Source organism: Oncorhynchus gorbuscha, linkage group LG26 (genome assembly GCF_021184085.1).
Source record: "Oncorhynchus gorbuscha isolate QuinsamMale2020 ecotype Even-year linkage group LG26, OgorEven_v1.0, whole genome shotgun sequence".
NCBI classification, from domain to species: domain Eukaryota; kingdom Metazoa; phylum Chordata; class Actinopteri; order Salmoniformes; family Salmonidae; genus Oncorhynchus; species Oncorhynchus gorbuscha.
Genome location: NC_060198.1, coordinates 32,817,226 through 32,830,955, shown reverse-complemented (window position 1 = coordinate 32,830,955; position 13,730 = coordinate 32,817,226). Strand labels below are relative to the sequence as shown.

At 42.4% G+C, this 13,730-nt stretch overlaps 1 protein-coding gene across 1 annotated transcript; it reads right to left on the bottom strand.

The window, feature by feature from the left end:
• Positions 1-4,839: 4,839 nt before the first annotated feature.
• On the bottom strand, positions 4,840-10,639 carry shfl (shiftless antiviral inhibitor of ribosomal frameshifting). The gene is made up of 9 exons (XM_046330952.1): positions 10,281-10,639; positions 9,651-9,786; positions 8,938-8,987; positions 8,712-8,771; positions 8,347-8,388; positions 8,049-8,204; positions 7,685-7,788; positions 7,434-7,594; positions 4,840-7,192 (listed from the first exon to the last, which is right to left on the bottom strand). The coding sequence occupies exons 1-9, from the start codon at positions 10,305-10,307 to the stop codon at positions 6,975-6,977; spliced, it is 954 nt and encodes a 317-aa protein (XP_046186908.1). The 5' UTR covers positions 10,308-10,639; the 3' UTR covers positions 4,840-6,974.
• Between the last annotated feature and the right edge of the window lie 3,091 nt (positions 10,640-13,730).

Sequence of the window (13,730 nt, the reverse complement as noted above, 5' to 3'; positions counted from 1 at the left end):
GTATGTTTTACAGTACAGAGACATTTAAACTGGTGTAATGTGTGCTCTCTGGTCTTGGTCAGTACCCACGCTGCAGCATTCTGTATGTTTTACAGTACAGATACCTTTAAACTGGTGTAATGTGTGCTCTCTGGTCTTGGTCAGTACCCACGCTGCAGCATTCTGTATGTTTTACAGTACAGAGACCTTTAAACTGGTGTAATGTGTGCTCTCTGGTCTTGGTCAGTACCCACGCTGCAGCATTCTGTATGTTTTACAGTACAGAGACCTTTAAACTGGTGTAATGTGTGCTCTCTGGTCTTGGTCAGTACCCACGCTGCAGCATTCTGTATGTTTTACAGTACAGAGACCTTTAAACTGGTGTAATGTGTGCTCTCTGGTCTTGGTCAGTACCCACGCTGCAGCATTCTGTATGTTTTACAGTACAGATACCTTTAAACTGGTGTAATGTGTGCTCTCTGGTCTTGGTCAGTACCCACGCTGCAGCATTCTGTATGTTTTACAGTACAGACCCACGCTGCAGCATTCTGTTAAACTGGTGTAATGTGTGCTCTCTGGTCTTGGTCAGTACCCACGCTGCAGCATTCTGTATGTTTTGCAGTTGACAAATGGCTTTTTTTGGGGTAGACCAGACAGGAGAACATTACAGCAGTCAAGCCTGCTTGTAATAAAAGTATGGATGATTCTCTTTGTATCAGCCTGAGAGAGAAACGGCCGCAACTTGGCAATGTTCCTCAGGTGGTAAAAAGCTTTTTTTGGTCACATTCCTAACGTGTGATTTGATATTTTGTTCAGAATCTAAAGTAAAACCTAGGTTTTTTATCTTTTGTTTGATCTTTATTGCCTGTGAATTAAAATGTGCAACTAGATTCTCTCTCTGTGCTTTGGCTCCAACAATAAGTACCCCAGCTGGAGGACGTTGTGAGCCATCTAAGTATTTAAATCGCTAATACGGCCTAATAATTTATCTGTGGAGCTAAAATCCTCTGGTGACACAGAAATGTAAAGTTGTGTATTGTCTGCGTAGCAGTGAAAATCAATGCTTTGCTTACTGATAACGCTGCCAAGGTGTAACATATATATAAACTGAACCGTAAAGGACCCAAAATCTAACTTTGTGGGACGCCACATGTGGTTTGTGTTTCATGAGTTATGTTCACCAAGGGTGACAAAAAAGTCCCGACCGGTTAAATCAGTCCCAAACCAATTGATAACTGGACCAATGTCTTTCACATAGCTCTCTGGACCATGTCAATAATACAGTTAACCAGTCCACCGTCAACTATCAAGGTATTCATTTCATGTTAACAAAACATTCAATTTGATTGGTAATCATCTTTGTTTGTGCTTTTAGCATAACTCTCCCAGATGCCGACATTTCATCAAGGCACACATCTACAGAAGGGAACATTTAGTTGAGGTGAGACATTTCTCTCTGACACTTTGTGGTGATTGAAAGTAGTCAGACCTCTCTTGCCATGTTTAGGCGTGGAGTGATGGGGGAAGGGTCAGAGGATGCAGAGAGATGAGATGAGTTAGACCAGACTAGACCAAGGCTGATTTGAGGACGTGATCTAAGGAGGGTCCTCAGATGATCTGAGTGTCCTGATGAGAAACACTGTAACCGCTCTCCAAACGGACAGGGATTTTTGTTTGACTGCTTCTGTCCATATGAATTCTAGACTAAAAGGAACGACATTGCCATCATGGCACTGCTCATAACCGTCTCTACAGAAATGTGTCTACAAATATTCTGTCTTGCAAGGGTAATACTGGTGCTATCAGGAGGCGAAAGAAACGAACACCTGTTTAGGTGATGGCTGGCAGAGTAGAACACTTGAAAAAGAAAAGGAGAGCCGCACTGGATGCAATCATTTTATAACCTAATAACCAACATTTCGACAGACAAGCTGTCTTCATCAGGGTATGGTCCTGGTGCTATATCATATTTATGCACATATAGTGCCAGTCAAAAAAGTTTAGACACGCCTACTCATTCAAGGGTTATGCTTTATTTTTAATGTAAAATAATGTTGAAGACATCGAAAATATGCAATAACAAATATGGAATAATGTAGTAAAGAAAGCTTACTCCAATGAGTATATCATTCATATGACTGGGCATTTCCCTCAATGATGGATTGACTCAATAATTTGCCTGAGAGACCAACATGTGTCTTTGAGGCATGTTTCCTTGACTGATCGGAAAGCAGTTAAACTCAAATCAAGCATCAGTCAGTTAGCTGGTGTGTTGTCGTATGGTACACACTCGCTCTCCGCTGCAACGCGTGTGTGTCACAGATGGGCTAGATCTCACTACCTGTCAGACTGAGCTGTGAGGTACACCCACACCCTGTTAGGAAATTGTCTTTTAAAGAGCGAGTCACTGAGAGGCATCCGCCTTAATCTCCTCTCCACACCACTAGCTACTGTGTGGTAAACTACTGACGCACTGTGGGCTTTATAATCAAGTCAACTCCTTTTCACTAAACTATAACTGTCACATCGGACGATAAGCAGTGTTAAATCACACATGGAATGGCTCAATGAATGAGTTGTGTATTCAATGCTCAGCAGGATCCTGCTATTTAATCTTCTGTTTATTATATGAAGATATCAGGGTAACACATACTGTGATGCCATTGAAATTAAAATAATAACAATATAACTATGTTATTTTATAGATCCTTTATAAATCAGCAATAAACTTTTGCTCCTTCTTCAGGGAAAAGATAACCTGGTAAATAGATTCATCCCTGAGGCATTTCCAAGCTCCTAACTGCTTTCCATATGCTTCAATTTGGCAAATAAATATTATTTCCCAGGGGCAAAGACTATGTACAGCGGGTCTGAAATGATTGACACCCTTGATAAAGATGAGCAATAATGACTGTATAAAATAAATCATTCAAATACTGAGCTATATTGTATGCTCAAAAAAAGTGGGAAATTATAACATTTTATATTAATACAATTGCTAAAAAAAATAGATTTAGCTTAACAAGTAATAACTTTTTTCTCAAAAAGGCAGGGGTCCAAATTATTGACACCCCTAAAGATTCGTAAAAAATAAGTAGTCAAAAGTTTCGTATTTGTTCCCATATTCCTAGCAAACAATGAATACATCACGCTTTTGACTCTACGAACTTGTTGGATCCATTTGCAGTTTGTTTTGGTTGTGTTTCAGATTATTTTGTGCCCAATAGAAATGAATGGTAATTAATGTATTGTGTCCGAAAATCCTGAATGACTACTGGTTTTATTGGTTTATTAGGATCCCCATTAGCTTTTGCCGAAGCAGCAGCTCCTCTTCCTGGGTTCCACACAAAAACATAGAACACGACAAGTAACAAAACACGGATACACTGATAGACAAGAACCGTCACACAAATGTAAAATACAACGATATACAAACAATACAACTAAAGAATGTGTGTATATTTTTTTATTTTACCTTTATTTAACTAGGCAAGTCAGTTAAGAACAAATTCTTATTTACAATGACGGCCTACACCGACGCCTCGAGCACTGAAATGCAGTGCCTTAGACTGTGTTAGAGTGTGTCAGTGTGTGTCATTTCACAGTCCCTATTGTGCCGTGAGATGTTGTTTTATAAAACATTTTTAGGTCATTTTGATGTTTACTTGAGTAATTGGAGATAGAAGGGAGTTCCATGCGATCGTGGCTCTGTATAATACTGTGGCGAGTCCCCTGTCTTGTGGGGTATGTATGGGTGTCTGAGATGTATGCTATTTGATTATACAGGCGATCTGGAATTTTCATCAAAGTAATATTTCTCATACTCATACTTTAATCTCTCTTTAACTCTCAACAAGGAAAGATTGGCATGCATGTTGTTGATGTTATGCAGTTACTGTGCATTCGGAAAGTATTCAGACCCCTTTAGCCTCATTCTAAAATTGATTTGATTTAACAACAACAAAAAATCCTTATCAATCTCCACACAATACCCTATAATGACAAAGCGAAAACAGGTTTTTAGAAATGGTTGCAAGTTAGTTATTAAAAATAAAAAACAGAAATACCTTATTTACATAAGTATTCAGACCCTTTGCTATGAGACACGAAATTGAGCTCAGGTGCATCCTGTTTCCATTGATCATCCTTGAGATGTTTAGAAAACTTGATTGGAGTACACCTGTGGTAAATTCAATTGATTGGACATGATTTGGTACCACAGTTAATAGTGCATGTCAGAGCAAAACCAAGTCATGTGGTCAAAGGAATTGTCTGAAGAGCTCCAAGACAGAATTGTGCCGAGGCACAGATAAGGGGAAGGGTACCAAAACATTTCTGCAGCATTGAAGGTCCCCAAGAACACAGTGGCCTCCATCCTTTTTAAATTGAAGATGTTTAGAACCACCAAGACTCTTCCCAGAGCTGAGAGACTAGTCAGGATGAGGGAAAGATGAATGGAGCAAAGTACAGAGAGATCTTTGATGAAAACCTGCTCTAGAGTACTCAGGACCTCAGACTCGGGCGAAGGTTCACCTTCAAACAGGATATCGACCCTAAGCACACAGCCAAGACAATGCAGGAGTGGCTTCGGGATAAGTCTCTGAATGTCCTTGAGTGGCCCAGCCAGAGCCCGGACTTGAACCAGATCGAACATCTCTGAAGAGACCTGAAAATATCTGTGCAGCGACATTCCCCATCCAACCTGACAGCGCTTGAGAAGATCTGCAGAGAAGAATTGAAGAAACTCCCCAAATACAGGTGTGCCAAGCGTGTAGTGTCATACCCAAGAAGAATCGAGGCTGTAATAGCTGCCAAAAGGTGCTTAAACAAAGTACTGAGTAAAGGGTCTGAATACTTATGTACATGTGATATTTCAGTTTTGTATTTTTTATAAATTAGAAAAAGTGTCGAATAACCTGTTTTTGCTTTTTCATTACGGGGTACTGTATGTCAAGGGGTCTGAATACTTTCCGAATGCACTGTAAGGGCAAGGCGTGCTGCTGTTGTCAAACAGCTGCAGATTTGCTAGGTTTTTCTCCGCTTCACAAAAACTTAGTCAATATGATAATTGACCATCCAATGATAATTCAAATCAAATCAAAGTTTATATGTCACGTGCACTGAATACAACAGGTGTACAGTAGTAGACCTTACAGTGAAATACTTACTTACAGGCTCTAACCAGTAGTACAAAAAAGGTATTAGGTGAACAATAGGTAGGTAAAGAAATAAAACAACAGTAAAAAGACAGGCTATATACAGTAGCGAGGCTATAAAAGTAGAGAGGCTACATACAGACACCGGTTAGTCAGGCTGATTGAGGTAGTATGTACATGTAGACCATCCAATGTTATACCTTTAGTGCCTCTGTAACTTTCTCCCTCATCATTATTTACGATTCATTACCCGCAATCAAGGTAGCACCCACATTAATGTAGAGGTGTTTAGAAACATTATATTCTTATTTACAATAAAAGTGATTCCAAAAAGACACAATACATGATTTACCATTCATTTCTATTGGTCACAAAATGATCTGAAACACAACTTAAACGAACTGCAAGTGCATCCAAAACGTTTGTCGTAACAAGCTTGATGTAGTCATTGTGTGCTAGGGACATGGGACCAAATACAACACTTTTAACTATTTTATTTATTAGAATCTTTAGGGATGTCAATCATTTTGACCACTACCCTTTTGAGAGAGAAAAAATATTACTTGTTAAATAACATCTCTTTCTCTGAGGAATTGTATTATTAGTTTAAAATAATCATTTCGCAATTTTTTTGCACATACAATATAGCTCAGTATTTGAATTCTTTTGTTAATAAAGTCAATATTGCTTATCTTTATCAATAACTTTGAACCCTACTTTAAATGTTTTTCTCAGGTTATTCTTAAACAAACAGAATAAATTATGCTTTATTGGTGTACAGGTATCTTCTAAATAATTTACAGAGATATATTAAAATCCACGGTGGCATGTCTGTGATTTTTCCTCCTAAAAATTGTGAAAGAATCCAGCCACCCATATCATAGACTGTTCTCTCTGCTACCGCACGGCGAGCGACACCAGAGCGCCAAGTCTAGGTCCAAAAGGCTCCTTAACAGCTTCTATCCCCGAGCCATAAGACTCCTGAACATCTAATCAAAATGGCTACCCGGAGTATTTACATTGACCCCCCTTTGTTTTTACACTGCTGTTACGCCCTGCTTATTATCTATGCATAGTCACTTTACCCCTATCTACATGTACATATTACCTCAATTAACCTGTACCCCGCACATTGACTCGGTACCGGGAACCCCTATATATAGCCTCGTTATTGTTATTTTATTGTGTTACGTTTTTGAATATTTTCTTACTTTTTAAAAAACTCTACATTGCTGGTTAAGGGCTTGTAAGTAAGCGTTTCACCTGTTGTATTCGGTGCATGTGACAAATACAATTTGATTTGAACCCGAGTCGTATTGAAAATTAATAATAGTAAAATTTCATAATGCATTTTTGTGTGTGTGGGGGGGGGGGACCAAAATGCATTTTTTGTGTTTTATAATATATTCTTGTTCAAGTTGATATGACAAATCTATTTGAACACACATATCACTAGAAAGCTAACTCCTGAATAGGTAACCAAAAGTAAAGTCAGAATTATGGGCAGAAGCCAGTGCGGTCAATCTCCCCTTATCATTCACACATTAACAAAGCAGCAGCAACAACACGTGGCAACACTTCAAGAAGCATAAACATAGACAAAAGGAAAACATGAAACTAGTTATATCATCTCACTTATATCATCTGACTGTTGTGAATTATTGAGCTGTATTTTCATGGTTTTTAAAATGAAAGGAAAGTAGAACCAATACTATGTCTTTAGGCCTATGAGATGACATCCTTACGCTGAATGTGAACCTAAGGTAAGCGTTGGAAGCACCATTGGGGAAGCATGGAAGCTGCTCACGACTGTTGGTCACTGGTAACATCAGTGCTGCTCTAGCTGCTGCTGCTACCACTACGGTTGTCCTCTTCACTCTCCTCTCTGATGTCATCCATGATGAGGTCGTACAGGTTCTCCAGGCTTCCTTGGCTCAGGCAGGTGTTGACGGTGGAGCCGGAGCTGATGTGGACGGAGCTGGGATTGACCACGCGAGGCTTCCTGTTCCTCTGGCGACTGCGGGGGTGGACACACTCTGTCCCAGGAACATGGGGCTCTGGCATGGAAGTACAAGACCAGTTAGTTGGCTGGAGCCAGCAGCCAGACAGACATGTAAAAGGCCGCCATCTGGGAGTACTTGTTTGTAGTAACACACTCTACAAACCACAGTACATTGCACTGTACAGCAATCCTGTGTGTGTGTGTGTGTGTGTGTGTGTGTGTGTGTGTGTGTGTGTGTGTGTGTGTGTGTGTGTGTGTGTGTGTGTGTGTGTGTGTGTGTGTGTGTGTAGTTTAACCTTGTCTGTTGTAACAGTCCTCAGCGAGGCAGCTGTGTGGGATAGGTTTTCTGGGTCCTGCTCCTCGTACCCCTCCCTTGCGTGGAGGAAGAATCTCTGTTGGGATCACCAGAGTTCGGCAGGAGTAGCAGGGGGAGCCCAGATCCATCCTCCCAAAGCCCCTGATGGACAAATCAAACCAAGTGCATAGAGATTAAATCACATGTATAGTGTCTTATAATCACACATGTACAGGACGCTCCAGTTTTTACCTGAAGGAGCGTGTGCATTTGGTGCAGCAGAACTCTCCAATACCCCACATTTTGTCATAAGGGACAGGGTCATATTTCTTCTTGCACAGGTGACAGCGAGATACCTAGGAGAGATGACAGTCAGTGGAGTCCCCAGTTAGTAGATGAACTGGCCATGTGAAATACACATTCTAAGACAAAGTAGCAAGGTAACAGGAACACAGTTACAGACACAGGCATGGAGAAATACTTTTGAACTATTGTGCATGGGGTTTGGCATACCAAACAGAGTGTACCAATGTGTGGAGACCACGGTGAATACCAGGTGGGTGCACACACACACACACACACACACACACAGGATTGCGTGGAGGAAGAGCATTACCCTCTTCCTCTGGGGTACCCGACGCCACCAGTCCTTGTCACAGGTCTGGCAGGCAAACTGGTGCAGGACAGAGGGGGTGAGGTGGCGCTGGGCATTATCAAACATTCTCTTGTTCTTCTCAGTGAGAGGCAGGGCCCGCAGACGCTCTCCCAGCTCCTGAAGACTCAACACACACGAGCCACACACGTAAAGGCAGGGACACACTCATGCGCACACACGCCTTTCAGTTAGCCATCCACTTAACCCTTCATCTCTTTCCCTACCAGTAAAGTCGGAAAATAGCCCGTGGATGACTGACCTTGATATCATTATCGTGTTCAGGCTGTCTGCTACCTCGGGGCTGTAGGGAAGACAATGTAAGTCATAGAATTAGAAATAGTCAAGGCAACCAATTTACCAACCTGATCATCAGATTGGATATAGGACCAATGTAATATGATAGGAGTTGTATATTCCCTCTTTCAGCCCTTGAACAGTGTTGTTATAATGGCTCACAAATCTATTCCCAATGTGTTATTACCCATTACCAATATGGTTATGGAATATGTAACTTCAAAATCAACAGATTATGCTGAAATGCCTGATATCCAGATGTCTACTGATGAACATTGATTCTTTAACCCAATGAAAGAGGGACTAACTGACACTGTGACTGTGTTGTACCTGTTGTGCAGGAGGGACCTGAGGTTCCCTGTCCTCAGCGGTGAGTCTCTGCACCACATTCTGAAAGAGAGAGAGGTGGGTCAAGGGTCAGGGTACAACTGAACTATCATGTTTATGACCACAAAGACCACATGTTCAAAGAAGTACAGACCCGCCTGGATACACCCCTATGCCAAAGAGACACACACAAAGCGACAGAGAATAGTATGGCATTTATTAATGTAACCTTGACAGCCTGATCCGTCTGTAAGCATTTTCTGTCCTCATCATCCAGCTCTGCACGGCAAGAGTAGAGAAAGAGGAAGAGTCAGAGATTAGATTGTCAACATGGCCAACCCTTTAACGCAAATCAAATGGGTCTGGTTGTTAAACCCCCAGAGACCATGTCTGAAGAGAGAGGTTAAAGAGGCCATCAGCAGCTGAAACAATAACAGTCTTCCTCGCCCCTGGCTCTGTCAATAATGTAGGGACTTTTAAATGTATACGCAGAGCTATGGATGCAAGGACTGACCATCCATGATATAAAAATGATCGTTTTAACCATGTTTTGAAGATATATAGTGTTTATTTTATTTTATTGACTTTGCTTACAAACAATGGAGTAAAACAAGCTTATATTTGGGGTTCTGATGGGTTACGACAGTTGAACTAAGCTCACGAGGCATTTATAAGTTATATTCTTCAAGAATCAATGGGCACATATCATAAATGCATAAGTCCAACAAACGGATGTAGCAACAGCAGATTGCCCCTTTAAAGGATAGTTTCCAGGACAGATCAATCCTAGTTCTGTTCCTGGACTAAAGGTTACATTTAACGGAGGACCCCCATTGAACAAGCTTTTTAGTACAGGACCCGGTGTCTTGGAACACCCTCCATGGGGGTTTCCTATGGTGGTATGACTGGGGTTTTTGCATTTACTGTGAACCATTTCTTTACCGTTGCCTTTCTTCAGTATAACTGCCCAGGTGACCATTTGATGGTTGTTGGCATAGCGTCTCATCAGTAAGGTTGCCTTTTCCACCGCTATCTTTCCATGGAATGTCTCCCTGAACCGCCTGACACTTTTCTCCAGCTGAGTTAACAGACAAATAAGAAAAGGACAATAAGAATCTAAAATAAACAGGCTGGTCTCAATCGTGTGGTGAATAAAATAGAGGATCGGGCACATTCAACATGAAGCTCGACAGAACCTTGCAACAATTGCAAATGCAGCCTAATGGCATGGTTTGTTCAAAAACAGATCACAACACAGCGCACAATGAAACACACTGCTCTTGCCCTGTCCTCTCTAACCACATAGGCCTACTTATAAAGTGTAATAACTCAATAGTGTTTGATGACGTTATTTAGGTTTAGTCTAAACGTATGAGAAATGTGATTCGTGTGATTAAACATGTGATTAAAAAAAACATAATTCTTATCCAACGTTAAAAGTTTCACATCGACCATAACACAAATTGAACATTGGATCCGTCGGACTACAATACAAACAAGAAAGGCGCATACAAATGGACCATATAAAACAGGGTTATTGGCCAAATGAAAACTAAGTTTACCGTATCCTACCTCAAATTCATCTTGCAGAGAACTCATTTTGTTATCGTCTCGGCTTTTTCTATCCTTGTATGTCGTTCTATGGCAACATATTTTGCAACAATCGATCTATTTCCATGTAGCGCTGCAGTTGCAGTGTTGACTAACGTTAACTTTCACTTTGATAAGATGCCGCGTTCAAAAGCACTGGGAACTTGGAACAATACGATGTCAAATCATTACGCCAGGGATCTTTAGGGCGAAAAGTCGGAGCTCGAGAAAGAGGCCTGAGTTCCCGAGTTGAAATTGCAAGTTGGGTGACCGTTCAAATCAAATTTTCCCTGTCGTTTTTTTGTGCGATTTCCCATTTTTTTTAATGCGCTGAAGTTGGATTTCGGAGTTCCCAGTTCCGAGTTGTTTTGAACGTATCACTAGGCTGGTCATACGCACCACGCGTCCACACACGCCCACGCACGCTACACACCGTAAAAACCAACACACACCAACCAATGAGCACACAACCAGCCCCCGCTACTTCTTATTATTATTATTTGGTATCATGGCGTTTGCACATTTTGTTTGTGCATTTCGCCACCTACTGTGCGGTAGTGTATGTTCAATCACGTTATACAAAAATAAAAAGTGCTAAAAAAAATACACTGCTCAAAAAAATAAAGGGAACACTAAAATAACACATCCTAGATCTGAATGAATGAAATATTCTTATTAAATAGTTTTTCTTTACATAGTTGAATGTGCTGACAACAAAATCACACAAAAAGTATCAATGGAAATCAAATGTATCAACCCATGGAGGTCTGGATTTGGAGTCACACTCCAAATTAAAGTGGAAAACCACACTACAGGCTGATCCAACTTTGATGTAATGTCCTTAAAACAAGCCAAAATGTGGTTCAGTAGTGTGTGTGGCCTCCACGTGCCTGTATGACCTCCCTACAACGCCTGGGCATGCTCCTGATGAGGTGGCGGGTGATCTCCTGAGGGATCTCCTTCCAGACCTGGACTAAAGCATCCGCCAACTCCTGGACAGTTTGTGGTGCAACGTGGCTTTGATGGATGGAGCGAGACATGATGTCCCAGATGTGCTCAATTGGATTCAGGTCTGGGGAACGGGCGGGCCAGTCCATAGCATCAATGCCTTCCTCTTGCCGGAACTGCTGACACACTCCAGCCACATGAGGTCTAGCATTGTCTTGCATTAGGAGGAACCCAGGGCCAACCGCACCAGCATATGGTCTCACAAGGGGTCTGAGGATCTAATCTCGGTACCTAATGGCAGTCAGGCTACCTCTGGAGAGCACATGGAGGGCTGTGCGGCCCCTCAAAGAAATGCCACCCCACACCATGACTGACCCACCGCCAAACCGGTCATGCTGGAGGATGTTGTAGGCAGCAGAACGTTCTCCACGGCGTCTCCAGACTCTGTCACGTCTGTCACATGTGCTCAGTGTGAACCTGCTTTCATCTGTGAAGAGCACAGGGCACCAGTGGCGAATTTGTCAATCTTGGTGTTCTCTGGCAAATGTCAAACGTCCTGCACGGTGTTGGGCTGTAAGCACAACCCCCACCTGTGGAAGTCGGGCCCTCATACCACCCTCATGGAGTCTGTTTCTGACCATTTGAGCAGACACATGCACATTTGTGGCCTGCTGGAGGTCATTTTGCAGGACTCTGGCAGTGCTCCTCCTGCTCCTCCTTGCACAAATGCGGAGGTAGCGGTCCTGCTGCTGGGTTGTTGCCCTCCTACCACCTCCTCCACGTCTCCGGATATACTGGCCTGTCTCCTGGTAGCGCCTCCATGCTCTGGACACTACGCCTACAGACACAGCAAACCTTCTTGCCACAGCTCGCATTGATGTGCCATCCTGGATGAGCTGCACTACCTGAGCCACTTGTGTGGGTTGTAGACTCCGTCTCATGCTACCACCAAAGTGAACGCACCGCCAGCATTCAAAAGTGACCAAAACATCAGCCAGGAAGCATAGGAACTGAGAAGTGTTCTGTGGTCCCCACCTGCAGAACCACTCCTTTATTGGGGGTGTCTTGCTAATTGGGGGTGTCTTGCTCATTGCCTATAATTTCCACCTGTCTATTCCATTTGCACAACAGCATGTGAAATTTATTGTCAATCAGTGTTGCTTCCCAAGTGGACAGTTTGATTTCACAGAAGTGTGATTAACTTGGAGTTACATTGTGTTGTTTAAGTGTTCCCTTTATTTTTTTGAGCAGTGTATATAAATTAACGTATATATATATATATATATATATATATATATATATATATACAGTATATCACAAAAGTGAGTACACACCCTCACATTTTTGTCAATATTTGAGTATATCTTTAACACTAAAGAAATTACACTTTGCTACAATGTAAAGTAGTGAGTGTACAGCTTGTATAACAGTGTAAATTTGCTGTCCCCTCAAAATAACTCAACACACAGACATTAATGTCTAAACCGCTGGCAACAAAAGTGAGTACACCCCTAAGTGAAAATGTCCAAATTGGGCCCAAAGTGTCAATATTTTGTGTGGCCACCATCATTTTCCAGCACTGCCTTAACCCTCTTGGGCATGGAGTTCACCAGAGCTTCACAGGTTGCCACTGGAGTCCTCTTCCACTCCTCCATGACGACATTACGGAGCTGGTAGATGTTAGAGACCTTACACTCCTTCACTTTCCATTTGAGGATGCCCCACAGATGCTCAATAGGGTTTAGGTCTGGAGACATGCTTAGCCAGTCCATCACCTTTACCCTCAGCTTCTTTAACAAGGCAGTGGTCGTCTTGTAGGTGCGTTTGGGGTCGTTATCATGTTGGAATACTGCCTTGCGGCCCAGTCTCCGAAGGGAGGGGGGGATCATGCTCTGCTTCAGTATGTCACAGTACATGTTGGCATTCATGGTTCCCTCAATGAACTGTAGCTCCCCAGTGCCGACAGCACTCATGCAGCCCCAGACCATGACACTCCCAGCACCATGCTTGACTGTAGGCAAGACACACTTGTCTTTGTACTCCTCACCTGGTTGCCACCACACACGCTTGACACCATCTGAACCAAATAAGTTTATCTTGGTCTCATCAGACCACAGGACATGGTTCCAGTAATCCATGTCCTTAGTCTGCTTGTCTTCAGCAAACTGTTTGCAGGCTTTCTTGTGCATCATCTTTAGAAGAGGCTTCCTTCTGGGACGACAGCCATGCAAACCAATTTAATGCAGTGTACGGCGTATGGTCTGAGCACTGACAGGCTGACCCCCCACCCCTTCAACCTCTGCAGCAATGCTGGCAGCACTCATCCGTCTATTTCCCAAAGACAACCTCTGGATATGACGCTGAGCACGTGCACTCAACTTCTTTGGTCAACCATGGTGAGGCCTGTTCTGAGTGGAACCTGTCCAGTTAAACCATTGTATGGTCTTGGCCACCGTGCTACAGCTCAGTTTCAGGGTCTTGGCA